This window comes from Ovis canadensis, chromosome 3 (genome assembly GCF_042477335.2).
Source record: "Ovis canadensis isolate MfBH-ARS-UI-01 breed Bighorn chromosome 3, ARS-UI_OviCan_v2, whole genome shotgun sequence".
NCBI lineage: Eukaryota > Metazoa > Chordata > Mammalia > Artiodactyla > Bovidae > Ovis > Ovis canadensis.
In genome coordinates this window covers 177,278,234-177,305,756 of record NC_091247.1, presented here as the reverse complement: position 1 = coordinate 177,305,756, position 27,523 = coordinate 177,278,234, and the positions used below count along the sequence as shown (strand labels likewise).

Genomic DNA, 27,523 nt, shown 5'->3' with positions numbered 1-27,523 from the left:
AATTATTTCCATATCCAACATCCACAGGTTTGAGTCAGTCTGTTTGCACACATGGACAGACACAGAGATAAACATACACAAACACACACACTTGCAAGAAGGAAATAACATATCATTATTATTTATATCAACTGTCTTCATGGGAAATCCCAAAGAATTAATATAAACTACTGAATTAAAGAATTATTGTTACTATTGAATTCAAGATTTTAACAAGTGTTTTGTATATAAGAACACTAGAGAAAAGCCAACTGCATGTGTTCAAAACAGCAATAATCTTAGAAAAGGTAAATTTTTAAAAGATACAACTTATAATAACTAAAAATTAAGAGCTTAATTAAATTCTGTAATTAATTGCTCAGTTGAGTCCGAATCTTTGCAAGGCTATGGACTATAGCCCGCCAGGCTCCTCTAACCCTGGGATTGTCCAGGCAAGAATACTGGAGTGGGTTGCCATTTCCTCCTCCAGGGGATCTTCCCGACCCAGGGATCGAACCCAAGTCTCCTTCATTGTCAGATGGGCTCTTTACCACTAGTGCGACCTGGGAAGATTATAAACAATTATAATTCTTACAACAAAGATATATAAGAAAAAGATATGAAGGAAACAATAAAATATCATTAAAAGATTAAGGAAGATATTAATAAATATGGAAAAGTACCATATTCATGAATAAGTAAATTATCTTAAGAGTATCAATTCACCTCCAAAATTAATCTCTAGAACGGATGCAATTCCCTTCAAAATTCCAAGATTTATATGGAAAAGAAACGGACAAAATCAGCCAAGAAACTTCTACGGAAGAAAAACTGGTCACTGAGTAGAGGGCTGAGAAATTTGACCTACCAGATATCAGAAGTTATTTCAAAGTTATAACAATTAATACTGTAGATCTGGCAGTAGAATAGAGAGTTCAGAAAGAGACCTACACATACATAGGAACCTAATACACTGCAGAGATGGCATTGCAGATTGGTGGGAAGAAGATGAGTTATTTAAGAAGTTAAGGACGTCTGGAGAAAGTTAAAATTTAGTTCTTAAACAGAAGATTCTAGATGAATTAAGAATTTAAATCTGAAAGTCAAAACATTTAAACTTTTAGAAAATATAGAAATATGTTAATGATCTCAGGGTTTGGAAGGACTTCCAATAACAGCATATTAAAAATATTAACCACAAAAAGCACAAAAATAATTAAAACATTAAAATTAAGGAGCTTGGTTCACCAAAAGACATCATGAAGGGATTCAAAAGATAAGACACACTGTAATAAAAAAATATCAAAACACATAACAAAGAATTAATATCTAACATATATTAAACTTCCATAAATCAACAAGAAAAAATCATCAACCCAATAATGAAAATTTTTTTCTTTAAATGGTATAAGCATATGAAAAGACATCCAACCTCCTTGGTAATTAGAGAAATAAACATTAAATGACAATAAGATAGCCAAGTGTTAACTAGAACCTACAGCAGTAAGAACTCTCATACCTTGCAGGTAGGGGCTTAAACTGGCTACTACTATTCTGTAACCATTTCCGCATTAATAAAGCTGAAACGCACATACTATATGACCCAGCAATGCCAAAACTAGAAATATACCCTAGAAAAACTATGGCACATGCATACCAGAAGAATACATACAAGAATGTATTCTCTTAGTTGGCAGGGTCACCATTAGAAATTAACTCTGAAATGTTTAATTAAAAATTTTTTTTTGTTTTTATTTTATTTATTTTTTTTATACTTTTACATCCCTTCCCAATTTTATTTTATTTTTTTTTTAGTTTTTTATTTTTTAAATTTTAAAATCTTTAATTCTTACATGTGTTCCCAAACATGAACCCCCCTCCCACCTCCCTCCCCATAACATCTCTCTGGGTCATCCCCATGCACCAGCCCCAAGCATGCTGCATCCTGCGTCAGACATAGACTGGCGATTCAATTCTTACTAAATACAACACACTCATTATCTAAAATTAAGGTTTATGGATAATATAAATATTCTCTTTGTGGACCTGCTAAATTCACTAATAAATATTAGTAATAATCTTCTGTAAATACAAAGATAGAAACACATCTGATAAGTCAATATAGCACATGTGACCTTTTTTTCACACTGACAGGCATATATACTTTAAACACCAAAGACTACTCCCAAGCATTTATGGAAAAAAAAATCTTTTTGAAAATTATTTCAATTTAATCAGGATTGAAAGTATTTAAACTTTGACCCTTATAATCCTGAGTGAAGGGCTTTCCAGGTGTCAACAGTGGTAATGAACCCACCTGCCAATGCAAGAGTCACAGGTTCTATCCCTGGGTTGGGACGGTCCCCTGGAGTAGGAAATGGCAACCCTCTCCAGTATCCTTGCTTGGAAAATTCCAGGACAGAGGAAGCTGGTGGGCTACAGTCCATGAGGTCACAAAGAGTTGGGCATGACTGAGCATGAGCACACACACACACACACACATCCTAAGTAAAAGAAGTAACTTTAGTTTTAATATTGTACTTAATTGAAAATATACAGAAGGAAACAATATAAATAAACAAGAAAAGAATATGGAGAGTCTGATGTCCTGTGGTTTTCCTTAATAAGAACTCACTTTCAAGAGAGTATAATCTCCTCAACACTAAGCTTTCTACCAAGGATCTTAATAAGATTCTGAGAAAATTCACACTTAAACAATATGCCACTAAAACCAAAACAATGTGGGTATTACCAGCTATACAAAAGCTTGGTTTCTATCTGATGAGTCATTTCTAAAATGATGAAAGTTTTTCAAGTGCTTTTTATTCAAGCTGGAAAATATATAAAGGCAAGAATCATTTACAAAGCAGGATGACTGAGAAATTTCACTTCATTTTATACATCCTTGTTTGACTCTATGCAAACATCAAACTAAGGATGGCAAAAATGAATTTCTCTTCCTACATATTAATACTAACTTTTTCTTTGCTTTCTCAAGGCATTTCACTTTCAGCATCCAAGTCGATAAGAAATTTAGAAGATGACATGGTATTTAAAACGTTGAGGCTGGGGAAAGCCTTTCAGAAGGAAGATACTGCAGAAAAATCAATTGTTGTTCCTTCCCTGGAGCAATATAAAAATGATGAGAGCAGTTTCATGAATGATGAAGAAAACAAAAATTCAAAGGTAAGTGTGTGACTTGTCCTTTATTTCAATGGAAATTTGAATGATCTTTATGAATCATTTGAAAGTAAAGTTGATACTTTTATAAGCAGAAGCATGTAAAAACAAGTCACAGTATGCATTAGAACAATTAAGCAAATTTCATACATACCAGGTTGTTCTTCCATTCTGGGAAATATCTCTTATTCAAAAAGTTTTTATTCCCCGAAAATCTTGTATCTAAAGTATTTCTTAAAGAGTCAAAACAGTGCAGGGCATCTTTAAATTGATCAATAAGAATATTACACAATTATATTATAGTTCCATTTACAATAGAAGTTAAAACACATATCAACCTTTTCTTTACAGAATGCAGGTTCCAAACATAATTTCTTAAATCATGGCCTGCCACTGAATCTGGCTATAAAACCTTATCTTGCACTAAAAGGATCTGTAGCTTTTCCAGCTGAGAATGAAGTTCAAAATACTGAATCAACACAAGAAAAGAGAGAAATTGGGGATGAAGAAAACTCAGCTAAATTTCCTATAGGAAGGAGAGATTTTGACAGTGAGTAGTTTTTTTAAAAATTGAATTCTTATACCTTAATATCATAAAATAGAACTTTGAATTTAATGGAATTTGGGTCCACTCATAACAAAATCAATTAAGACCATGGTTCAACTTGTACTTGATATTAAGTGACTCCTGCAAAAGATGTGAAATTAAAAAGCATTTAATTAGTTATTATAATTGTAATTTACTCAGATTTAGCTATACCAAACCCATTCTTTTATTTTTAATCAACTTTGAGTGATACTAGTCCTTTAAACAATTTAACTTTTTTTTTCCTTCAGTGCTCAGGTGTATGCTGGGAAGAGTCTATCGACCTTGTTGGCAAGTCTGATGCCTGCTGGTCTACATCATCGTTTAAAAAGAAAGCAAAATCATTTAATTGCCTCTAGGGAAAAAAGCCCTTAATGTTACTATAACTTGTATTATTTTAAATGTCTGTTTTAAAAGAAAGTGGTATTAAGTTATACCTAAATGATTGCTTTACTTGTGCATTAAACTTTATGAATTTTCTGCATAATTATGACTTACTAGTATTTTTTTAAATGCTTAACATGCTAACCATACATACACTGCAGACCAAAATAATAAAGCACTATAACTTACACCTTCATTTCTTAAAAATTAAGTAGAATTTGGTAAATGGTTTTATATATATATATATATGTACATATATATATATACACACACACAAACCTAAAGAACATAAAAGATAATTTCATAGTCTAAAAAACTGAGTCAACTTCGTCTGGCCAGTAATCAATTTGTCCTTGGTGGTACATCTATTGCTTTTTGCAACTCTGAGTAGTTTGCCATCCAATTTATTCTGCAAATCTTTTGATGTCTTAGGTATCTTAACAATTTTGTATTGAAGTGGTTCATTTCCATTATCACAGAGAATATTTTCATCATCCAAATCCACCTGTCTCCTTTTTGAGCTTGTATTTCCTGTCAGACTACTTGATTTTCTTGCTACTTTTTCTTTTTCATTTCTGCCCAGATGAACATTTCCAGAACTTGTTCCAATTGTTGGTCTTCCAACAGAAGAATTTACACCTTCTGTTATGCAAGATGAAAAGAGGAAAGAAATTATATAATACTTGAAATTATTACACATGAGATTTTATAAACTTTTAAAATAGACATAGAATATTTTAAAATTTATGATTTACAATCAGATAATGCTATAAATTACATTACTAACAGATACAGCAATATTACTATCACATTTCATTTCATTTTACCATATCACTTTTCATCCCTACAAACAATAAATTTGCTTTGTTTGAATGCACAACACAATCCTTAAATGCTACTACAAGTTATTTCTTAAATACATTTAGCTAAGTCAAACTAAGTCCTAATTCTATACACTAATTTGTACTTAGATATAACTTTTAAAATAAACTCAAGTCTTTAAAAATATAAACTTTTACATTACAAAAAAAAAATCTAGTTTTACTTAAGTTAAAACCAATCAGTACACTAGAATTAAATTGTTAATTAAAATTGTTCAATTAGGTCAATTACCAGAAAGGTCATTTTCCATGTGAAGAACACACAAAGGCTTTGATGCTGAATTAACATTATTCCATTTATCCTTGCTTATCATGCAGTCATCTTTATAAGTACAGGCAAACTGAGATCTAATTAAGGTTTGCTTCGTCTGGTAACAAGAAGAAAGAAGAAGAAAATATGCAATTTTCCCTTTATTTTGACTTACTTTTTCATCTATATAGAAATATACTCTGTAGTAATTGAGGTACCATAAAAATTTCCCTTAAAAATTTCATTATCTATTGGGAACGTTTAATCCTTAATATTCCATAGTTTGCAAACTCATTCACTGCTACAATTAGCTTTTCTTTTCCCAGTAATATCAGTTTTGTGTATGTTTTTGATAATTTTTGTAAAAGCTTACCAAATCAATTATAAACTCTACAAAGGCCTTTGTTACACATTCCTATGTCCGAGTTGCCTTAGAAAGTGGGTTTTATTATAAGTTTAATAATGATATACATGATATACATAATCCTAGAAAAATAGAAGCTTTTAATCTTAAAATACAGAGCAAACTCTTTTAGGAAAAAAATGAAATTAGAGAAACTAAGGAAGGGAGAGATACTAGGATGAAATAGAGAAATAGGAGAAGGTAAAAGAAGCAAAAATAGGCAACTAAGAAAGAAACAAGATAAAACAGTACTGAATGAAAGGCTTTATTTCTTAATTAAAAACTTGAATATTCAGAAAATTAAGAAATAAGATGGGCTTCTCTGGTGGCTCAGTAGTAAAGAATCTGCCTGCAATGCAGGAGACGTGGAATCGATCCCTGGGCTGGGAAGATCCCATGGAGAAGGAAATGGCTGCCCACTCCAGTATTCTGTCCTGGGAAACGCCATGGACAAAGAAGCCTGCAGGCTACAGTCCATAGGATTGCAAAAGAGTCAGACAGGACTTAGTGATTAAACAACAACAAATAAGATTTGACCAAGTGATTTAATAGTTGAGTATTCAAAGTATACTCCTGTAATTATCTTAAAACATGAGAAATAGGAGAAAATTAGAAGGCTAAATTTAATTCTTAAGCACTGAAAAGGATGTCAAGAAAACACTTTTGGAAATGCATTCTGTAAACATAAAACCAGCGGCTGTTTTAAGAACAGGAATTAATTTCAAAACAAAGTAATCCACACAGATAAGGCAAATTTCAACAATTGCAGCTGCTGTATAATGCCATTTAGTTATTATAATAGTGAGATTTCTCCAAATAATTAGAAATCATCTCAAATCCTTTTCAGAAATAGACAAGTTTAAATTTCAAATACATGATTAAATAAAGAGGACTTCAACAATTCAAAAATTAATACTTCAAAGTATAACTACATCATGCTGAACAAAGCTCACAGAGCATATATTGATACATTTCACGAAGTCTAAAACAGCAAGATTTTATATTATATATTCAGTAATTATATATTGTGTTTTATATTCAGAGAGATAACTGCATTAACCCCCTCAGAGGTTTGCAGAGATAATGGCAGTGAAACCCACTGACTATAATTTAGAAGAAATTAGAATAGTCCCCAGTCCAGCTGCTTGATAAAAGCAAGTTTTCTCAGGATGACAAATTTTATATCTTTTTGAGTAATGGTATTTATGAGAGCCTCTAACTCCCAGAACACTAAAAATTATGTTTAATTTGCTTGAAGATTCAGACAATTAGAATTTATCTTCCATTTAAGCACAAAAATACACAAAACTGAAAAAATGTGAAAATGTAAAAGATCAAAAATATTTTTTTTTAAAGTGAAATACAGTAGGCTTTGACAATGGATGGAGCTATAGCCCAAGATCTTCATGAATCCACAAGAATGCAACTATTATTAAATAGGTTCTACCATGAGATGCCCTAAAATACAACTGAAGGCTTTAACTAGGGATTTAACTTTAATCCCTTTCTGGATTGTATTAATTTCATAAGTAGAGAATTAAAACCATTAATAAAGCTATTAAAATAGTTAATGAAATAAATTTTATATTACATCATATCATTACTGTAGCAAATTATCCAAAAACTTTTACTTCCAATACTAACTGTTAATATATTTTTACACAATGTTTCTTTCATTTCACCAAGGTGACTGCCTATATAGAAAATTATAAATTTACTGCTTGCAAAGAGTTATAAAGAGTATAATAAGACCATGAAAGCAAACGGATGCTAAGTGACTGGCAAGCAGCACTCCCATAACACCCAAACAGTGATGGCACCTACAGGTTGCTTGAGGGACTTCAACCTCCCACCAAAATACCTTCATCAGTACCACTTATGTGTGCGTGCTTAGTCACTCAGAAGTGTCCGATTCTTTGTGACCCCATGGACTGTAGCCCTCCAGGCTCTTCTGTTTATGAGATTCTCCAGGCAAGAATACTGGAGTGGGTAGCCATTCCCTTCTCCAGGAGATCTTCCTGACCCAGAGATCAAATCCAAGTATCCTGCAGGCAAACCTAAAATCTGGAGACAGATTCTTTACCGTCTGAGCCACCAGGGAAGCCCTAGTAACACTCATAAAACACTCTACATAAAAAGACAATAATTATATTATTGAACACAGACAACTGACATTGTCTCAATTTTATACCTCATATGAATAAAAATTTCTTTAGAAGTTATTTGTGCTAATTTTAAACTTGAGTGAGTGAGTGAAGTTGCTCAGTTGTGTCCGACTCTTCATGACCCCATGGACTGTAGCCCACCAGGCTCCTCCCCCATGGGATTCTCCAAGCAAGAGTACTGGAGTAGGCTGCCATTTCCTTCTCCAGGGGATCTTCCCAACTCAGGGATCGAACCCGGGTCTCCTGCATTCCAGGCAGACGCTTTAACCTCTGAGCCACCAGGGAACTTACATCTGAGTAAAAACCTCTCTTTGCTATATAAATACAGTTGTAAAATAAGTTCAATAGCCCTCTTGACAACTAGATTTCTTCTCTCCAGGGCCCCAGTAGAAATTCTCTAGTCCTCAGCCAGAGTAGGCCAGTTTCAGGAAACTAGAGTTATAAGGCAATGGATTCTTAAAATACTGATAACAAGTTGATATGAGAAAGGAAATTAGTTAGCCACTATATTTACCATGAAAAACATTATTTATAAACATAACAAAATATAAGAGAGAACCATAATGGTGCTATGGTAACACTGCAACATTTATATACAAAACTGAAAGTAGTTATATTGAGGATTTTTTTTTTTTTGGTAAGAGATTCTATGTGAGTTTTTTCTCTGCCCTGTACAAATATCTTTTTAAACCAATTATCACTTATTAAGTTCCAACTATGTAACAGGAACACAGAATACTAGACTACTAGGATGGCTTCTATAATCACAAAGACACTCTACTTATAAAATTGGATAATAGAATCAAGACTGAAAAGATCTCAGAAGGCTAGAACAGTAAGTAGAAAATAACAAAATGAAAATGAATGAGGATAAACAAAGTCCTATATTTAAGTTCAAAATACCAATTACAGATGTACAGGATGAGAATCTGACTTAAAAACATATGAAAAAGATTTACAGATTTTAATTGATCATGAACTTGACTGGAGCCAACACTGTGATATCAAACTAAGAAATGCACATAAAAAGACAAGATGATATGATGCAAAAGGCATCAGATTTGCCATCAAAGGACCTGGCTTCTTATACTGGTCCTATCACTTACTAACTAGATGATCTTGGGTAAACCTCAAAATCTCTCTTATCCACACATAAATGGGAATATTTGCCTCATAGAGTTGTCAAGATTAAGTGAAGTGAAAAATATGGAAGAGTTATATATAACTCTAAAGATATATGCAGATACTCTATAGTTATTAGTGTAGTAACACATAAAGAGAATATTCCTATAGAGTAGGAAATCCGTTGAATTAGGTTTCTCAGGACACAGTCAACTCGAAAATGATTCTAGGAATGTAGTTCAAACAATGAACTTACAGTCAGCTTCTTCATTTTAGTTATTAAAACAATACAAGCTATACTGACTTGTATTTATAACTTAAAAGAGATTGCTTTTCCTTTGTTCATAAAAGTTGAATTTTTCTGCACCAGATTAGTGGCTACATAGAACTGAGATTACTTCCTGTTGCAAATTTTCCAAATCTCTCTGTGTATTTGATTTGGAATCACAAATAAGCAAAACAATTCCCTTCTGAAAATGCTTTTGAAGTACTAAACAACTAAGAATAATGTTCAGATTCATACATGGCTGTTAAAATCATTTTATGTTCAAGTCACATGAGAGAAAAGGATTCAAAGTTTTCCTTTGTAGAGTGATTTCCCCACTTTGGAAACATTTCTATCCACAGTAAAATTGCAATGAACTTCAAACCTGCCAAGAATTGGAAAAGTCCTTTTGCCACAACTTTTTTTAAAACTGAAATTAGTAGTAGGTTCCCAGTTTAAGGAAAATAGTACTTCACAAAGGAAAGCCTGACTCCAGTTAAATTAAGACTAATGAGCCAGAATATTAAAACATCATAGAAACTTCCAGTTACCTGTATTAATAAGGGAATGAAATTTCTAAGCCCCCACTATACTGATATATTTTATTAACAAGTTTGGAAATTACTCAACATACCTATTTGACATATAACTACTCAGAATTTATCTTTTCACTCTTACAATACCACATTTTCCAAAGAAAAGAGATCTGCTATGATTTTTTTTATAATTTTCTTTATTTATTTTTGATTGTGCTGGGTGTTTGTTGCTGCAGGCTTGCCTCTAGTTGTGGTGATCGGGGCTACTCTCTAGTAGCAATGAGAGGGCTTCTCATTGCAGTGGCTTCTCTTGGTGAGGAGGACAGGCTCTATAGGGCTCCTGGGCTCTCAAGCACAGGCTTAATAGTTGTGGCACATGGACTTAGCTGCTCCATGGCATGTGGGATTCTCCCAGATAAGGGATCACACCTGTGTCTCCTGCACTGGCAGGCAGATGCTTTACCACTGAGCTACCAGGAAAGCCTGAGATTTGCTGTCCTTAGTGAAATATGAACTTGTGAGTATATCAAATGATCCATTTCTTCATCAATAAAATTTCATATAACTTTGCTAAATAACGGAAAGATAATATTATGACCTAGGTAATAGCATGATATTTTTATGACTCCTTATTATAATTACTATGCCTTTATTTACTCTTTAGAAACAGCACAAACTATGAAGTTGTTATTGTTCAGTCACCAAGTCCTATCCAACTCTGCAACCCCATGGACTGCAGCATGCCAGGCTTCCCTGTCCCTCACCATCTCCAGGAGTTTGCCCAAGTTCACGTCTATTGAACCGGTGATGCCACCCAACCATCTCACCCTCTATTGCTCTCTTCTCCTTCTGCCTTCAATCTTTCCCAGCATCAGTGTCTTTTCCAATGAGTTGGCTTTTAGCATCAGGTGGCCAAAGTATTGAAGCTTCAGCATCAGTCCTTCCAGCGAGTATTCAAGATTGATTTCCTTTAAGATTGACTGGTTTGATTTCCTTGCTGTCCAAAGGACTCTCAAGTCTTTTCCAGCACCACAGTTCAAAAGCATCAATTCTTCAGCACTCTGCCTTCTTTATGGTCCAGTTCTCACATCCATACATGACTACTAGAAGTCTTACATCTAAACACAATCCTTACTCTGATACTTACTAGGTATATGGACTGGAAAATAATGCCTTTTAGACTTCAGCAAGGATTAATTGGAAGGAGGTATATAAAATATCTAGTATAACACTTAGAAGGTATGCAATAAATCCCACCCTCATTCTGTCAGTCAAAATGAGTTCAAATTTTAGTTCAAACTAATACAAACATTCCATATCATTCTAATGAAAAATACTCTTCAGTCACCTTCTTAAAGAGACTGGTACTGATCATTCTCTTTAAAACCAAAACACACACAAAGAATATACTCTCCTTATAACCCTTCCCAGCTTTATTTCCCTCCATAGCACTGATAACCATCTAATACACTGATACAATATAATTATCTTATTTATTTTCTCCCTCTCCCAACTAAAAGGTACGCTCCATGAACAAACCCTTAGTTTGCCAACCGATGGTGTCCTCTGGTCCTCTTACAGTGCTCTTCATTCCCACAGGGTGAGGAGTAAGAGACTATGACCTCTCTTTTTAGATCCTGTTCCAAGTGTCTAAGGGCCCCAGAATTCCTTGCACAAACTGCCAAGGTGCTGGGCCAGCACTGGCCTCTTCCTCTTGCAAGGGCTTACTGCTTATGACACGGGTATTGGGGAATGGGATGTGTATGTTTCTGGGTGGCGGGTTTCTAAGAGCAAGGAACAGAACCAGGATTAAAGGAATTGTAGGGGCAGACCAGAACCCACTCCAGTGTTCTTGCCTGGAGAATCCCAGGGACGGGGAAGCCTGCTGGGGTGCCGTCTATGGGGTCGCACAGAGTCGGACACGACTGAAGTGACTAAGCAGCAGCAACAGGGGCAGACCAGAGGTTTCCATTTATATTCTTGCACCCCAGTCCCATAAATACTGGGGGAAGACTTGTCCATCAGGGCAGGGCAGGGAGTGTGTGTGTTTGCAGATGTATTTCCAATGCTTAGGACAGAGCCTGATACTCAGCAGGCATTTAATACATGTTTGTTGAGTGAATTAAGTAAAATTATAACAGATTCTAACAGGTGTATATGAGCAGAAGGTATGAGGTAACAGAAACCAAGAGGAAGCAAAAGCTTAGAGGTAGGAAAAAATATGTACAGAGAGTAAAGAAACCACAGGGTTCAGAAATGAGAGAAGTAGATTGGTGAAGAACAGCTAAATTACCCTAAGGACAAAAGCTCTGAAATAGAAAAACAGGTACAGAGTAAACTCTACTCTGTTCAGTATAGTAAGAAAACCATTTGGTACAGAAACAAGAGAGAGATATACATGCACAGAAGAGCTATATCACATTCAAGTGGAGTGAACCATGCAGCTAAAGTCCTTAAGCCCCACTGTATCCACCATTCCTTTCGTTTTTAAATATTCCGCCTTTCTTAGGTTCTCATGTACACATCCTTAAAATAAGCCCTACAAAAAATAACTGTTCCTTAAAATCACAAAAGCCACACCTTCCTTAATCTTGCCCCATATTTTATTCACTCTTTTTGTATACTACTGAAAGCACAGTTTCTTTAAACTAGAAAAGAAATCTAATAGTTTCATCGGGTTGCTTGCTCAGCCTGAAATGCTCTCCTCTATTCTCTCTTCCTATTTAGATCCTATTTATTCTAGTCTCTCATGGTCAGAGCACCATTTCTTAGTCTTATAAAGGGTTTCTATTTATCGCATTTGTGTGTATCTTTAATCTACTAGAACCGAAACTATTGAATATGCTGGAGAAAATTAATTAAAATTCAGTTCAGTTCAGTTCAGTCGCTCAGTTGTGCCTGACTCTTTGTGACCCCATGAATCGCAGCACGCCAGGAGGCCTCCCTGTCCATCACCAACTCCCGGAGTTCACTCAGACTCACGTCCATTGAGTTGGTGATGCCATCCAGCCATCTCATCCTCTGTCGTCCCCTTCTCCTCCTGCCCCCAATCCCTCCCAGCATCACAGACTTTTCCAATGAGTCAACTCTTCGCATGAGGTGGGCAAAGTACTGGAGTTTCAGCTTTAGCATCAGTCCTTCCAAAGAACACCCAGGACTGATCTCCTTTAGAATGGACTGGTTGGATCTCCTTGCAGTCGAAGGGACTCTCAAGAGTCTTCTCCAATACCACAGGTCATAAGCATCAATTCTTCAGCACTCAGCTTTCTTCACAGTCCAACTCTCACATCCATACATGACCACTGGAAAAACCATAGCCTTGACTAGATGGACATTTGTTGGCAAAGTAATGTTTCTGCTTTAGAACATGCTATCTAGGTTGGTCATAACTTTCCTTTCAAGGAGTAAGCGTCTTTTAATTTCATGGCTGCAATCACCATCTGCAGTGATTTTGGAGCCCCCCAAAATAAAGTCTGACACTGCTTCCCCATCTGTTTCTCATGAAGTGATGGGACCAGATGCCATGATCTTCGTTTTCTCAATGTTGAGCTTTAAGCCAACTTTTTCACTCTCCACTTTCACTTTCATCAAGAGGCTTTTTAGTTCCTTTTCACTTTCTGCCATAAGGGTGGTGTCATCTGCATATCTGAGGTTATTTGATATTTCTCCCAGCAATCTTGATTCCAGCTTGCGTTTCTTCCAGCCCAGTGTTTCTCCTGATGTACTCTGCATATAAGTTAAATAAGCAGGGTGACAATATACAGCCTTGACGTATTCCTTTTCCGATTTGGAACCAGTCTGTTGTTCCATGTCCAGTTCTAACTGTTGCTTCCTGACTTGCATATAGGTTTCTCAAGAGGCAGGAATTTTCCACAGTTTATTGTGATCCACACAGTCAAAGGCTTTAGCATACTCAATAAAGAAGAACTAGATGTTTTTCTGGAACTCTCTAGCTTTTTCCATGATCCAGCAGATGTTGGCAATTTGATCTCTGGTTCCTCTGCCTTTTCTAAAACTGGCTTGAACATCTGGAAGTTCACGGTTCATGTACTGCTGAAGCTTGGCTTGGAGAATTTTGAACATTACTTTACTAGTGTGTGAGATAAGTGTACCTGTGCGGTAGTTTGAGCATTCTCTGGCATTGCCTTTCTTTGGGATTGGAATGAAAACTGAACTTTTCCAGTCCTGTGGCCATTGCTGAGTTTTCCAAATTTGCTGGCATATTGAGTGAAGCACTTTCACAGCATCATCTTCCAGGATTTGAAATAGCTCAACTGGAATTCCATCACTTCCACTAGCTTTGTTAGTAGTGATGCTTTCTAAGGCCCACTTGATTTCACATCCCAGGATGTCTGGCTCTAGATGAGTGATCACACCATCGTGATTATCTTGGTCGTGACGATCTTTTTTATACATTTCTTCTGTGTATTCTTGCCACCTCTTCTTAATTATACAGTATTAAAAATGGAGTTCCTCAGTAGCAGTAGCACATTTCAAGTGCTCATGAGACATGTGGCTAACACCCACAATATTGGACAGCAAAAACTACAGAACATTCCCACAGAGAGTTCTGTTGAACACTACTATGTAACAAAGCTTTACAATCTATTTCCCATGGTACATACACGAAGGGCAGATGGATTTTCAAAAGACTCAGGGACATTTTTTAGTTTTCTGGGTCCATAATATTGGAACCAAGACGTAGCTTTACATTATTAAAGGAAACCATGCATCTGTTCCTCCCATCTTTAACTACTACCTGATGTGAAAGGGCCAGTTAAGCTTCAGAAAACATTATAATCGTATATCTTCAAATACTATCTCAATTCTATTTTCTCCTCTCATTCTGGGGATCCAATTAGGCATATGTTACGCATATTCTGTGTTCTTATCTTCTCTTTTGTTTTTGCATTCCTTATTCTCTCCTTGCTTTAGTTTGTATATTATTCTAATGACCTATGTTCATGTCTACTTGTACTACCTAATGCTATGTCTAATTTACTATTAAATTTACCTAATTATTAATTTTAGATAATGTTTTTACAGTTCTGGAAATTCTATTTGGTTTTGATTTAAAATGTTTGGTTCTCAGGAGTTTCAGGTGGTCTAGGAATTAGGATTTGGCGTTTTAACTGCCGTGGCCTGAGTTCAAATCCTGGTCGGGGAACTGAGATCCCACAGGCCGCATGGCATAGTCAAAAAAAAAAAAGATTCTCTGTTGGAATTTCCCAATTTTACATCCAATTTGCCCTTCTATCCCTTTAATTACTTTTAAGTGTTGAAGGACTCTGTCTTTCAAAGGTTGTTAAACATCGTGTTCTTTGGTCTCCCAACCCACTTCATTTCCAAATGTGGGAAATATCTTGAGAAGCAACAACCATGTGTTTGAGGCAGGTCCCACTCCTCAAGTGGAGCCGTGTCTTCTGAGCAACTGCAAGACTGCAGGTGATTTTAGTCTACTGGACTGAGACTCCTTAACTTCCTACTCAGTTCTAAAATTCAGCATAGGTATCCTAGGTAAAAATAAGTGTGCATCCAGTGTTTCCAAATTGTTGCCAGCCCCTCAAGACACCAAAATATTTATCAGTTCCTCTTTGCTTCACTGAAGTTCCTTTATATGGGCCAAGAGCAATCCCCGGCTCATACCCAAAAGTGGAAAAATAATCCCAGAGAAGAAAACTCTGATAATAGACTGTTCACCTCAGAACTTTACCCTCTCCAGATTTTTTGTTTATTTAAACTGCTTTGCTTACACAGCTTTCCTATGTCTTTCAAATATATTTTCCCCAACTTGTCTGCCTTTTATTTTGTTACTGCAACAGAAATGGTATTTTGCGATGATCTACTATATCCTAGTTAGAAACAGAAGCCTCCAAATCTGAGTCATTTCTTGATTCTATTCCCTCCTTGAGGGCATTTTACTTTCTCTTCAATAACATTTTGAAGGCTGCATATTTTCTGTTATCCCCCATTTTTCTGTAGCCTGAAGAATGATGGAGGTAGAAGTAATGCTCAATAGAGGAGACAGATCATCTGAAAAAATGTCTGGGTTGGTTCTGTACTTTCTTCTAAGAATTTATTATGTATCATATGTACTAGAAAAAGTCCCTCTACTTAGAGTCTGTATTTCACTCAAATGGAAGGTGATCATTTGGATAATTGCCACAATTCAGTATGCAGCACTAGAGCCTCCAAAGAGTCAATGTGTAAACTCCAGAGTTCATTTTCCACATTACTATGCAGTTGCCACTTCTATTATTTCTCTAAAAAGGAAAACACACACACACACACACACACACACACACACCACACACTTAGCTGGCTTCTCAGTTTTGGAAATATTTCAGTAATAATTCTCAGGACTTTGTCAACTCACTAGCACACTATATGGACACTGGAGCTAGATTAAGCTGCTAAATCATGTTGTGCCTTTTCCCTCTGAAATCAGTTTCCTTGCTTAGCTATCATTTTTGAAGTTTACAGTATCCAATTACATTATTTTCTGTTGTTTGCTTCTGGTGAATATTTTTACTAGGTTTTGCTATTCTGTAATCATTTTAAGTATTGAGGAGGGAAATTCTATGACTTGAACTCAATCCACCATTTTAATTTGGATATACTCAGTTTTCAAGTATCCTAAAGGTTAAACACGGAGTCTAATTTTCTAATGCCATGTGCATTCTATTGCCTGGCTGCTTATAAAGGTACTAGAGTTAGATCCAGCCTATTTTTCACACTACCTATGCTAGTTTTTACTGTCCCAACTATGCCAAGCTTTAAGGATCCAGTGTTTTTCTGATCTGTTGACTTAAGCTATTTAGTTAACACTCATAATTATTCTGACATACATATAATATGAAGGAAAATACTAGACTCAGAATAAGGAAAAGAGATGTATAGACAACTTTTCAGTTGCATCTGATAAGCAAAATGCTGCTAAATCAAGCTGGAAGGAACAAAACTAATTAATTTACAAGAATCTAAGAAGGTAAATATCTCTAAAATATACTGTAATAAAAAAGTATGAAGGTACTTGTATAAACCACTTGGAAACTGGCAGTAAGAATGGAGAGAAAGCATTCCCTAAAGGTTCCTACCAGAACCATGAAGGTTCAGGAAGAACCTTCTAATTTCCTTCACGGGGGATTTTATTTGACCATCATAGACAATTTTTCAAATAAGGTACAGTAGGAAATAAAACTTGAGCACTTAAAATGAGCTAATGAACACTTTCCAAAGTGGTTTCATAGGATTTTGTGATCAAGAGTGCCCACTTCTATTTATGAGGAAATGAAAATCCAAGAAAAGTTAATTTGCCCCAAATAGTAATGACATGGATATTTCACAATCAAGTATGATTTACATCAAAGTTCTAAGTTCTTTAATATTATCTACTGTTGTCTTTCCAAGACAGTATTTCAAGCATAGATCATATATTCTTTCCATGACTAAAAGAAAAGAACTAAATACCAAAAGAGAAAAAGTAACAGGATAATAAAGTAATAAAAGTTGTTAAACTACTTTTCCATAGTTACTCAGTAGTAAATATTAGCAGCATTTTTTTGTTATTCCAGCAAGTATTCAACCTGGCCATGGTTCAGCTATATACCTGGCTAAACCAATTATTTTCACACTTTGCTTTCATAAAGAGTACTGTACTATAAAATATAACCATAAACATCAATTCCTTCCTTTCTCTATTGCCATTTAGTTTCAGAGCTACGTAGACTAAGCCAGCTCCACTATTAAGTAACAAAAGCAATGTAATTACAGTCTCACTAGTACTTATCCATAGCTTCCCACAATGGCATAAAATATGTCCTGGTAGTTATGATATCTTGGATAAGGTGCTTTCTCAAGGATTTTGATTTCCTCATCTATAAATAAGACTGGATCAGATAAGCTGTTTTCTACTTCCCAAACTTTACAAATTGGTTAATAAATTTTATAGCAATTAGTTGACTCATCAATTTCTAAAAAGACCTTCTCTTTCTTCAGATAGATTGTCTTATTTTGATTTACTTAGTTTAACAAAATACCCCAATGATCTTTAAATGAAAATATTAAAGTTTGTCATTATCCATAGAAGGGAAAAATGAAAGAATTTGTTACATTTCTGTTTCTAATCAAGTCCAAAGGAGAGATTGTTTTTCAAAAATCTTATGCCTTGGCTATAAGTACTTGGGTTAACAAAGAATTGGAAAAGTTTTTCCAAAGAAAAATTATGCAAAACTCAATGATGTATTCCATAGATGTTAATTACTAATAGCTACTAATAATCAATAGAAAGATCAGGCTTATTAATCTAAATAAACTAAATGGATTTACAGTATGTAGATGAAACAGATAACTATAAGTTTTACTAACTAGGACTAACTTGCCAAATATGAATATAAAGAACAAATTAGAGTTCTCAAGTTTTATTAAGAGATGAATAATTATTTGATAATTTAAGGATAATTGTAAATTTTACGTGAAAATTTTGTTAAATGAATGAATTCCCAACCATAGAACAGTGTCTGGCATATAGCAGATACTCAATAAATATATATATTAAATGAATAAGTGAGTTAAAAATAAGCTTCTTTTTGAGAAAAAGATTAAGAAAAATTTAAATGCCTAAAAACATGTTATTAACTACATATAGGTGCAACGTTTCATATGTGAACAGGGATGCTAAATGAAAATATAAAGAATAGCTTTAGTGAATGAACAATGTGAAATGTTCTCCTTGTCTCAATCTACAATCAATTACATTCTGCCATTATGTCTTCAGACAGGAACAAAACTGAAACTACACAGACTCTCAAGACTCAGTGTAAGATACCAGAAATGTAAATGAGAAAACCATGTTCTCTTTAATTTCCCCTTCATTCACTGAACAGATATTTATTGACCACTTACCATATCAGGTACTTATTCCTTTCCTTCTTTTAGGTCCAGGGTATTGAATACATCAGAGACAGATTAGCCAAGATTGTATTAAAAGGAAAGTTTCTGTATATCAACTGTCATAATGTATTTTCCATTTAATCCCTATAGTTCCATGTATAATGTATATTTATAATACCCAGCTCAGCTTTATATATTTATTTCTTCTAAAAGCAAAACAAATTTTTATCATTTTCATGATAGTACATTGAATTGTACCTTGATTTTTTTCTCTTCCATTGACTTATGGATGCGTTCTCTTAAGGGTTTCATCGATGAATTATCCACTTGTGTGGGAGATCTACATCCAAAAAAAGTAAAAATTTACAAACCAAAGTAGCTTTTAAATTTGTTTTCACCTCTCCTTGACCTTACAGTTGGAGAATAAAAGTTTATTCTGAACCTAGTGGTTTACAGTACTATATAAAAGTGTTCATATTCCTATTCTCAGAGTTCTAAATACTAATAATTTGCTTAATTAATTAGTTCAGTAACTAAACACTTGAGCTTCTACTATATGTAAGGCACTGTATAAGATGTTGTGAAGAACAGAAAGTTCACTCATTCACTGACTCTGAATTCAGGAATCTTGATCTAAGTGAAATAAGATAAACACATAACTAAAATTCAAAGTAAAAAAGGACAGATGCCATAGCAGGGAAATTCAAAAGAGAAAAACATAGTTTAGAAATAGGAGGGTCAGGGAAGACACAATAGAGAAGTAGACACTGGCACTTTGGAGCCAGTCAAACCTGGACTCCTCAATAAATCCATTTTTAGCTTAATAGAGCCAGAGTCATAACCTCTTAGAGTCAAAAGACCATTATATAAGAATAAAGGATAGTCTATTATAAGAAAGACTAGTTTATAACACTACATTGACTTACATTCATATACACTGTCCTTAATTTTAACATTTCAATGCAGACCATTATTTCCTAGTGGCTCAAATGGCAAAGAATCTGCCTGCAATGCAGGAGACCTGGGTTTGTTCCCTGGGTCGGGAAGATCCTCTGGAGAAGGGAATGGCAACCCACTTAAGTATTCTGGCCTGGAGAACTCCATGGACAGAGGAGACTGGTGGGCTACAGTCCATGGGGTCGTAAAGAGTCGGACGCACTTGAGCGACTAACACACACACACACACCATGGACTGGTACTTGTCTGCACAATGACAACCGAAAATGCTAAGGTAACTATAAACATGTGTTTGGGCACATGACTGAGTAAAGAAAAGTATCTCTTTAAAATGGATATGGGGATTAATTTTGTTTAGAAAATCCTATAAACACAAAATAACTTTTTCTTAGAAAATTACATAATTCAATCTAAGAGAAAACTTAAACCATTAATATTTCTACCTAAAAGCAAGCTTTATTAAACAGAAGTAAATTAACAGGAGGGGGAAAAAAAACAAGGTTCATCTTCTTTATACTGTTCTCTGGGATTCCAACCCAGGGTATGAGTAAATCACTGATAAAATAAACCTTTATTGTAAAGGAATTAGAAGACAACACTGAATGATAGAGAATCATGAAGTTAGTCTTTCAAGAGAAAAGACAGTGAAGCACAGGAGAAAGAGCATAAAGCAATCATGGATGGATCTGAACAATTTTAGATGAAAGTCAGATTTCTAAAAGGTAGTTCAAGCAGAAAATAGAAAAGATCAAACAGGTTAATTTTTAAAAATCCTTCACAATGTACTAAATACAATTTTAAATGGTTGTTCTAAAATTTTAAATGTTTCTCTAAATAAATATTCATTAATTAAAATATCACCAACTTACTCAATGTTTTGACTAAATTGTTAAAACTGGAGAGTATCATAATGTCTTGTACAGAATACCAAAGGTAATTTAGTATTTTCTTTCTAATGTGAGGAAGAACAAGTAACTGTCAATTCCAGGGCAAGTCTGGAGTATAGCAACTCTCCTATTCCCAGGCAAAAGAGCACAACCCAGAGACTTCAGGTTCTGGAGAAGTACAACTCTGCCACTTGCTAACTTGGACAAATTGCTTACCATCTTTCTCAAATCTAATTCTTTACTTATAAAGTGGGGATACTACTAAAAGAGACTCTTGTGAAGGCTGAAACAAGTGAAGCATTCAGCAATGTTTTTGACACAAATATCTTAGCAAACAAATATTTCCAAAACAAAAAACAAGAACGAAGAAACAAAAATTATTGGCCATAATCTCACAAAATACCATTTTATATATGACTTCCTCACATTCAAATGTTCCATCTCCCTTTAACTAACTTTTGTTTTTTCTCTTCACACTTTTCCTGTAGTTCCCAAGTTTCCTACCATAATATATACTTCTTTTATAACCAATGAGGTGCTTTTTCAAAAATTTTCTTTATAGACCTAACATTCACATACATATAACTTCCACATTACTTACCGAAAAAGTGTAAGAACAGAAGTTCCATTAGGATGAATTGTGTTTTCATCATCATACAAAAGCTCTGCTTTGTTTTTGGTAGGAGCACTGGCTGCTTCTTCATCCAAAAGAACTAGCAAAGCTTTCACAGTATCTCTGCCACAGTATGCAGTGCCATGGTTTATGGTATGATATTTTGGCTAGAACAAGAAATAATTTCAAGTAAATGTAATAATCACTCCAGCTGGGTCAATCAACCATTCTTTTCCATTTCATGTGCTATTGTTATCCCTCCTCTTCTATTAAGCTATAAAAAATCAGCCACGAGAAGTGGCTTTAAGGCTTGTGAATATTTCTCCCTCGAGCCATATTAAAATCTACCTTATGAGCTTCCAGAAGCACCAAAAAATATAGAAAATAATATTATCAAATGAAGACATTAGATTTTGGACAAAATAACACTAAGCTTTACGTCAAAAAGTTTAACTACAATTTATGTGACCGAGCAAGGTAATGTCCAAAATCTTTCAAGCTATGCTTCACAATATGTGAACCGAGAACTTTCAGATGCACAAGCTGGATTTAGAAAAGGCAGAGTAACCAGAGATCAAATTGCCAACATCTGCTGGATCATAGAAAAAGCAAAAGAATCCCAGAAAAACATCTAATTCTTCTTCACTGACTACGCTAAAGCCTTTGACTGTGTGGATCACAACAAACAGTGGAAAATTCTTAAAGAGATGGGAATACCAGGCCACTTTACCTGCCTCCTGAGAAACTTTATGCAGGTCAAGAACAGGACAGTTAGAACAGGACACGGAACAACGGACTGGTTGAAAAATTGGGAAAGGATTATGTCAAGACTATATATATTGTCAACCTGCTTATTTAACATATGCAGAGTACACCATTTGAAATGCTGCACTGGATGAATCAAAATCTGGACTCAAGATTGTCAGAAGTATTAATAACCTCAGATATGCAGATGACACCACCCTAATGACAGAAAGCGAAAAGGAACTAAAGAGCCTTTTGATAAAGGTGAAGGAGGAGAGTGAAAAAGTTGGCTTAAAACTCAACATTCAAAAAACTAAGATCACAGCATCTGGTTCCATCACTTCATAGCAAACAGATAGGGAAAAAATGGAAATAGTGACAGATTTTATTTTCTTGGGCTTCAAAGAAAGTCACAGACGTTGACTGCAGCCACGAAATTAAAAGAAGCTTACTCTTTGGAAGAAAAGCTATGATGAACCTAGGCAGCATATTAAAAAACAGAGACATCACTTTGCTGACAAAGGTCCATATAGTCAAAGCTATGGTTTTTCCAGTAGTCTTGTATGGATGTGAGAGCTAGACCAGAAAGAAGGCTGAGCACTGAAGAACTGACTTTTTCGAATTGTGGTCCTGAAGAAGACTCTTGAGAGGCCCTTGGACAGCATGGAGATCAAAGCAGTCAATCCTAAAGGAAATCAACCCTGGGTATTCACTGGAAGGACTGATGTAGAAGCTGAAGCTCCAATACTTTGACCACCTGATGTGAACAGTCAACTCACTTGAAAAGACCCTGATGCTGGGAAAGATTGAGGCAGGAGGAGAAGGGAGCTGCAGAGGATGAGATGGTTGGATGGCATCACCGACTCAATGGACATAAGTTTGAGCAAACTGTGGGAGACAGTAAAAGACAGGGAAGCCTGGGGGAGCTACAGTCCATGGGGTCGCAAAGAGTCAGACACGACTGATCGACAGAACAACAACAAATGAGACCTCAGCCGCATGACTTAATCTCTGTTTATTTTTTCTCTCTTATACCAGAAGTGGGATTCTGGTGATCTGAATACCAACCCCACAGATGGCTGTAAAGATCTACTCAAATGCAAAAATAAAAAGACTGGTTGATCTTCATTCTTTCAGTAATCACCCGTAAGTACATCCTAAGTCCCAAGAACTGTGTTTGAAAGGCAATAACCAATACCTCAAGGGACCCGTAGTCTCTTTGACAAAACAAGCAAGTAACCAATAAAGGCATTACAGAGTGCTAAAAGCTATTTTGAAGACCATGTATACCTTATGCAGTGGGAGCACACCAAAGGAAGCACACCAATTTACCCTGGTATCAGGGATGGTTTCACAGAGGAGACACACAGGGGTAAGAAAGAATTCGGTATTTTCAGGGACCAGGTAGCAAAGGGCAACATAGAGGGAGTCATGTGAGATGAGGCTGGGAAAGCTTTGTATATTACACAAAGAAGTTACAAGTCAGTCTATTACAAAGTTAAAACCTCTTACTTTATTAAAAAAAAGGAAATAAAATGATACCTTTTACATTTTAGAAAAAAGCAATGATGGAAATGTATAAAATATATTCCAGGGTAAGATTGTTATTAAACATGGAGCATATGTGTGTGCTCAGTCCCTGCGTTTGTGTCTGACTCTTTGTGACCCCGGGGACTGTAGCCTGCCAAGCTCCTCTGTCCATGGGATTTTCCAGGCAAGAATACTGGAGTGGGTTGCCATTTCCTTCTCCAGGAGATCTTCCTGACCCAGCGATCAAACCCACATCTCCTGCTTGGCAGGCAGTTTCTTTACCACTGAGCGACCTGGGACACAGGACCACAAATTAAGAGACTGTAATAGTCCAGCTCAGAAATGAAGAAGGTAGTAGCAGTGAACTAAAACGGTAGCAGTGGAAATAAAGAAATAGTAGATTAAAAGGGGAGAGCTGGAAAAACTTAGTAACAAGACAGAAGAATAGGGAAAATATATGATAATACTATACATAGATACACATTAAGAACTTTGATGGCATTTCTGGCTGGGTTCATACCAATTAACTAGTTGTGTGTGCTGTAAACCTCTGGAAAAGTTGCTCAGCCTCATTGTGCTTCAGTTAAATCACAGGTAAAATAGGAATAATGATAGTGCCTAACTAGAGGGTTGCTGGACATTGTGCTTAAATAGCAAGAGTTGCCCTTTTGGGGTCATCTGTTATTGATGTACCATTTTCTTCAAGTTTCATCAACATGGTCTTGGCCTCCTTTCTCTACTTGGCTGACTCAGGCTACCAAGAATTGGTAGCCTGACTCTAGCTACACCAGAATTTTAACAAACTGCCTATCAAAAACTGGTGCTTAAAACACATTTATCATTGGTACCGAATAAGTCCATACTGTTTAATACTAATTTCATTGAGAATTATAGGATTATATTTTTCAAAGATTTTCGGTTTGGATGAAAACATGAAATGAAGAACCAAGTTGTCTACAACTTCATTTCTTGTGATAGGAAATGGCAGAGATCGATGCTCTTATATATCTGCACTGTGATAGTTCCTGACATAATAAAACCTGGTGGTCATTTGAGCCAAGTTAGCCAAAGGAAGTGTTAACACACACAAAATACATGTGAAAACAACCCAGAATCTCTCCTGCCTTCAAATTAAGCTAAAAGCATGCACTGGTACAGAAAACAGCTAAAAATAGTGCACAAAGACTGGAAATAAACAAATGAATTACAAAAATTAAGTGAAAGTCTTCTTTCATCCACAGGCTATCACAATTACACCTAAGGAAAAGAGGATTTTGTTACCTGAAGAGTTAAATTGCAACAAATGAATTATTGTAACACATACTCCAAAATTCTGTTTTAGAATTAAAAGAGTGGTAGTCAATTTCCCCTATAAAACTATACTTACAAAACCTTATAATGTTTGACTATCTATGTGAAAAAAAAAAAAAAAGAAAGAGGTAAATTTTCTGGAACATATAATTAAAAGATTACTAAGTATAGGAAAAATTCCTAATATTAGCAGTAAATTGGCAACGGAGGTAGAAAATAAGAGATCATGGAAATAGAAAAATTCTATAGAAGAAAAATAAACTGCTGAATAAAAACCATTTCTGTGGTTTTTCTATGGAGTGCCTAGCCCTGGGATCATAACCAGAGAAACCACTCTTCTTTCACATCTGAGTACATGAGGAAATAATTGTTCTGTAAAAATAATTATTGAAAAATATGACAAAACACCTTAATATCCCTCAAGAACTATAAATTTCTAGTGCTACAAGGGATGCTAAAGATTATCCAGTGCCTTCCTTTGATAAACAGAGATAATTTGTCCCATAGATGTTATGATTTCCCCAAGTTGAACATAATCCTGTATAATCCTATTGAGAAACTCACATTTTCAACATCATCTTATAACAGAGGAAACAATCTTCTGATTTAAGTAGCAATAGTAAATCATTTCTACAGCCACTAGAAAAGATAATGTTTTGTATAGAAGGATAAAATAAAAACCTCATTACCCGTGCAGGACTGATGTCAGTGGTACTAAGAGCTACATCTCCTTGTTGAGAATTGATAATATTTTTAATCCTCAAATCCAAATCTTGAGCAACTTCCTCTACTGCTTTATAAAAAGGATCCCTGCTGTTCTGGCCTTTAGTCAGCTGCATCTTTATCACTGAGAGTATCCGACCCCCCGCAATGCTGAAAATAGAAATAAGATCACTTTTATAATAACATTTTGAGATGACAATATGTTTATAAGCTTGAAAATATAATGCTCAGAGCTAATCAACACTTTTCAGAGAATATGGCTTTGATCTTATGAATCAAACAGTAACACATTTAAGAAAAGCATAAGAACCATTAGAAACAAAATTTTAAAGTTTTTCTAAAAGCAAGTTATTTCAATAAGGTAAGTTACTTCTTCCTTGATTTGAAAGCTGAAGGAAATAATTTAGTTATATATGATATCTGATCAACTCCAGAGCCTACCCTACAGAATCACAATTTTCAAAAAAGGGTACTAAAGAGCTGCATTTATTTTGCAGTTACCACAGGTGTTTCTTATGACTAGACAAGCTTGGGAAAATTTTCATGAAAAAATTAGCTCCTTGAGAAAGGAACCATATTTTACTAATCTTCACACTAACTTGGCAAACAGAAGAAATAATTGATATTTCTATTGAATAAATGACCACTATCACATGCAACAGGCTTCTCTGGTGGCTCAGACAGTAAAGAATCCACCTGCAAGGCAGGAGACCTGGGTTTGATCCCTGGGTTGGGAAGATCACCTGGACGAGGGCATGACAACCCACTCCAATATTCTTGCCTGGAGAATCCCATGGACAGAGGAGCCTGGTGGCCCACAGGCCATGGGGTCACAAAGAGTTGGACATGACTGGGCAACTAAGCAGAATAGCATCACGTGCAACGGGGCTTCTTTAGTGGCTCAGTGATAAAGAATCACCTGCAATGCAGAAGATGTGACAAGAGCTATGGGAAGACCCCTTGGAGAAAGAAATGGCAACCCGCTCCAATATTCTTGCCTGGAAAACCGCATGGGCAGAGAAGCCTGGCAGGCAGCAGTCCACGGAGTCATAAAGAGTCAGACATGACTGAGAGACTAAACAACAACAATCACAAGCAACAGTCTGAAGTTTTTACTTGTAAGACAAAAGACATATGTTTTACTATTTTTATATTATTATTTGTGGTAGAAAAGCACTTAGTTTCAACTTACACTATGGCAGACTAGTTACTCTAGGGGAACATTCCACTAGGCTTGGTAGGAATCAGGGAAAATGTCCAAGTACAACCCAATTTCATCCCTAAAAAGTGACAAACAAAAGTTGGAGTGGAAAGCTGGAAGCTGTGAGTGGTAAGCAGGATGAATGAAGGTTTTGGTGAGGACAAAAAGCTCTAGTAGCAATGTGATCAGGACCCAAACCCTACGTGTGAAAAATTTCCAGAGTCTGAACCTTCCAAGTGGGTAGGAACTAGTATCAGTTTTATTTATATTTATTCTACAATATTTTGTATTTTTGAAGCTTTAAAAAAAATTGTATTTTCTATTTGGTTATGGCATAGATATACAATTTTTTATATTGATATGTGTCTAGCAACACTGTTAAACTCTACCATTAATTTTAGTAATTTGCATTTCGATTCCTGGAGTTCTCTACACATACAATCATATTCATATTATCACTAAATAGACATTTATTTCTTCTCAATTGTTGTATCTCCTGTTTCTTTTTCTTACCTTAGTACACTGAACTGGACATCCAATGCTATGCTGAAAAGAAATGTTCTAAATCTTAAATAATATGCTAAAACATTTTATCATTAGGTAGGTTTTCAAAAAAACCCTTTATCAAGTTAAAGTCCTTATTCTTAGTTCATTTTACACTGAAAGGGTAGTAGCCCTATAAGCTGGGTATATCCCAATAGACATCCCACCTTGAGTAATCCCTGGGCTTGTCCCCCTGCCCCTTTAGACTTTAGTGGCTATAAAAAACAGACCGTCCAAATCACCAAATTCAGTAAGTACTTTCAAAATAAAAGCTGGCTTCCCTTCTTGACTTTCCTCTCTGGCTTTCTTCCTTCCCATTATTTTTGGCCTGTATTTTCATTACATTCACCTCCTAATCAATACATCTAAGA

The 27,523-nt window shown here is 35.4% G+C and overlaps 2 protein-coding genes across 3 annotated transcripts in view; one reads left to right on the top strand and one right to left on the bottom strand.

Annotated features, from left to right (window-relative positions):
- The first annotated feature begins 2,916 nt into the window (after positions 1-2,916).
- On the top strand, positions 2,917-3,717 carry PMCH (pro-melanin concentrating hormone). Its single transcript, XM_069581977.1, has 2 exons — positions 2,917-3,165; positions 3,511-3,717. Exons 1-2 carry the CDS (start codon positions 2,917-2,919, stop codon positions 3,715-3,717), a joined length of 456 nt encoding a protein of 151 aa, XP_069438078.1.
- PARPBP (PARP1 binding protein) overlaps positions 3,167-27,523 on the bottom strand; it is a 61,725-nt gene continuing 37,368 nt past the window's right edge. The window contains exons 7-12 of one of the 2 annotated variants that reach the window (XM_069585167.1): positions 25,375-25,558; positions 21,089-21,267; positions 18,902-18,983; positions 5,243-5,378; positions 4,635-4,771; positions 3,167-3,847 (exon numbers count right to left, since the gene is read on the bottom strand). In XM_069585167.1, the coding sequence (XP_069441268.1) occupies positions 3,803-3,847; positions 4,635-4,771; positions 5,243-5,378; positions 18,902-18,983; positions 21,089-21,267; positions 25,375-25,558 (763 nt within the window). In that variant the 3' untranslated portion in view covers positions 3,167-3,802. Of the gene's footprint in view, positions 4,772-5,242; positions 5,379-18,901; positions 18,984-21,088; positions 21,268-25,374; positions 25,559-27,523 lie in introns of both variants that reach the window. The other variant, XM_069585166.1, reaches the window with a different exon arrangement.

What these genes read in the sequence shown, in the direction of transcription:
- PMCH (XM_069581977.1), top strand. Translation starts at nt 2,917, where the DNA reads ATGGCAAAAATGAATTTCTCTTCCTACATATTAATACTAACTTTTTCT. An exon ending in AAGAAAACAAAAATTCAAAG is followed by an intron (nt 3,166 to 3,510) that starts GTAAGTGTGTGA and finishes TTTTCTTTACAG; the next exon opens with AATGCAGGTTCCAAACATAA.